Source organism: Octopus bimaculoides, chromosome 5 (assembly GCF_001194135.2).
Source record: "Octopus bimaculoides isolate UCB-OBI-ISO-001 chromosome 5, ASM119413v2, whole genome shotgun sequence".
In the NCBI taxonomy this organism is placed as follows: domain Eukaryota; kingdom Metazoa; phylum Mollusca; class Cephalopoda; order Octopoda; family Octopodidae; genus Octopus; species Octopus bimaculoides.
The window spans coordinates 18,130,606-18,133,279 of record NC_068985.1 but is presented as its reverse complement, the minus strand read 5'-3'; the positions used below and the strand labels follow the sequence as shown (position 1 = coordinate 18,133,279).

Below are 2,674 nucleotides of genomic sequence, written 5' to 3'. Positions count from 1 at the left end.
TTATCGACCACGAAAGGATGAAAAGCAAAGTCGGCCTCGGTGGAATTTGAACTCAGAACATAAAAGGTGGATGAAATGTCGCTAAGCATTTTGTCTTGTGTGTTAACGATTGTGCCAGCTCGCCGCTAACAACAACAATGCTAATCCTTTCTACTATAGGCACAAGGCCTGAGATTTTTGGGAAGGGAGCTAGTCGATTAGATCGACTCTAGTACGCAACTGGTATTTAATTTATCGATCCCAAAAGTATGAAAGGTAAAGTCAGCCTCGGCGAAATTTGAACTCTGAGTGTAGCGACAGGCGAAATATCGCTAAGCATTTCGTCCAGCGTGCTAACGATTCTGCCAGCTTGTCGCCTTTCACAAAAACTACAATAACAATAATAATAATGGTAATACATGCCCTGATGCAATACCAGGCAGTGGCTCTCAGAGCTTTTGATCTTAATTGATTAGATGTTTTATGGGATCTATTCCATCTCAGTCACAGATTTTTAAATTAATTTTTCAGCTAAACAGTTTGAAACTTTGAATACTGGTAGAATTTCTCATGTAGAACACGGTTTACTCTGAACGCTTTTGTCAAAATTTCGTATTTTAGAAGTTATTTCCTGTTAAAGTTGTCGTATTTGGGTAATTTCAACCAATCAGCGACGTGTAATAATAATAATATCCCTGATGCAGTACAAGGCTCTCATGGCTTCTGATCTTAACTGGTTGGAAGTGTTATCATATACATTGTTTTGTCTTGGTATAAAAGATAGGCTACAGAAAATATTCAGCTCAATACCAAAGATTTGCTTGTCAGTTGCTTGACCTCAACCAGTTAAGCATGTCCCTTAGTGGCTGACGATATGTGCATCTCTGATCATGAGCAGAAGTAGCTGGGGGGCATCATTGCCATGTGTTGAGAGGAATTCTTTGAGGGTTTGGATATTTTATCTTTGGAAACATGGGTGTTTTGTTCAACATCCTTAAATAACCCTTATTCAGAGGGACCTTTTGAGCGGGATGGGCTACTCGACCTAAAGAAAATTCTAACTGGGTCCCACTTGCAACGTCATGTGGTGTTTATTCTGCTTTGAGGTCACCATGTCGCGCACATATGGTCGTGATGCATGTGCCTGGTGCACCCTTATCAGACGGGTATTCATGATGGGTATACTGGGCTTCGTATATTTTACCCCAGTCTCACTTTGATGGCATGCACTGCTCTCTCACTCAATAATAATAATAATAATAATAATAATAATAATAATAATAATAATAATAATAATAATAATCCTTTCTACTGGAAGCGCAAGGCCTCAAATTTGGGGAAGGGATTAAGTCGATTATAACGACCCCAGTGCGTAACTGGTACTTATTTAATCGACCTCGAAAGGATGAAAGGCAAAGTCAGTCGACCCCGGCGGAATTTGAACTCCGTAGCGATGGGCGAAATACTGCTAAGCATTTCGTCCAGCGCGCTAACGATTCTGCCAGCTGGCCGCCCTGATAATGATGATGATAATAATAATAATAATAATAATAATAATAATAATAATAATAATAATAATAATAATAATAATAATAATAATAATGCTAATAATAATAATAATAATAATAATAATAATAATAATAATAATAATAATAAAATATTCAGACAAATGCATAACAAAAACACCAGGACTTACAAATATATATAACATACAGAAAATTGCACTACTGGGCACTGCACACATCCCACACAAAACACTTTCAATACAGTAACCATAAGAGCATCACAGCAAACCACAGCACATACCCAAGGCACACAGAGCTGCGCTCGGTAGTGAAGTGAAAGCACGTTATAAAAATGAAACTACTGAACAACAATAATAATAATAATAATAATAATAATAATAATAATAATAATAATAATAATAATAATAATAATAATAATAACAGTAATAACAATAATAATAACAATAAGACTTTATGTTGACTGAATACTTGAACAACGATATAAAAAACAAACAAACTAAACGATGAAAACATTTGGTAAAACAAGCAGAAATATCAAGCAGGCAAGTATAATTGATTAGAATAAAGAATTCAGTGAATATCAGGAAATATATTTGTGTTGCCAGTCATTATTTTTCACCATATTCATAGTCAATGATTCGGATGTTGTGCTTTTCTCAAATCACTAATTAATTTATTTCTGATGTTCCACCGAAGAAAGGAGCGCGCCTATGCAAGACAGTCAATAATGAAGCATGATCAGGGGACTTCAGGTCATTGTTGTGTTTGCCATTCAAACTTACAGTCATTTGGTTGGATTCATCATTGTAATTGCTGTTGCTGCTGTTGGAAGAAGTACTGCTGAGGATGTCGTAATTCTGCAACGGTAAGCTACGATGGGAGATTCCAAAGCCAGCGAGATTGTAAAGGCCGATTGATGTATGCATCGAACTTAACATATTGTTGTAGAAGTTTGTACCTCTCTGAAACGAAAAATATAGCAATATACAGTATATTTGTATAATGGAGTTCTATAAATTAAATTAAATATACATGTAAACAAACGTTTAACGCTGTATACACATACACATACGCACACACAGGAGTACATATGCACGTGTCATATGTGTGTGTATGGTCACGCATGCATGCATGTATGTATGTATGTCTAATATATATATATATATATA

At 35.6% G+C, this 2,674-nt stretch overlaps 1 protein-coding gene across 2 annotated transcripts in view; it reads right to left on the bottom strand.

Annotated features, from left to right (window-relative positions):
- Positions 1 to 1,937: 1,937 nt before the first annotated feature.
- LOC106871752 (putative protein TPRXL) overlaps positions 1,938 to 2,674 on the bottom strand; it is a 47,833-nt gene continuing 47,096 nt past the window's right edge. The window contains exon 4 of one of the 2 annotated variants that reach the window (XM_014918381.2): positions 1,938 to 2,467. In XM_014918381.2, coding sequence (XP_014773867.1) covers positions 2,174 to 2,467 — 294 coding nt within the window. In that variant the 3' untranslated portion in view covers positions 1,938 to 2,173. The remainder of the gene's footprint in view (positions 2,468 to 2,674) is intronic. The other variant, XM_014918382.2, reaches the window with a different exon arrangement.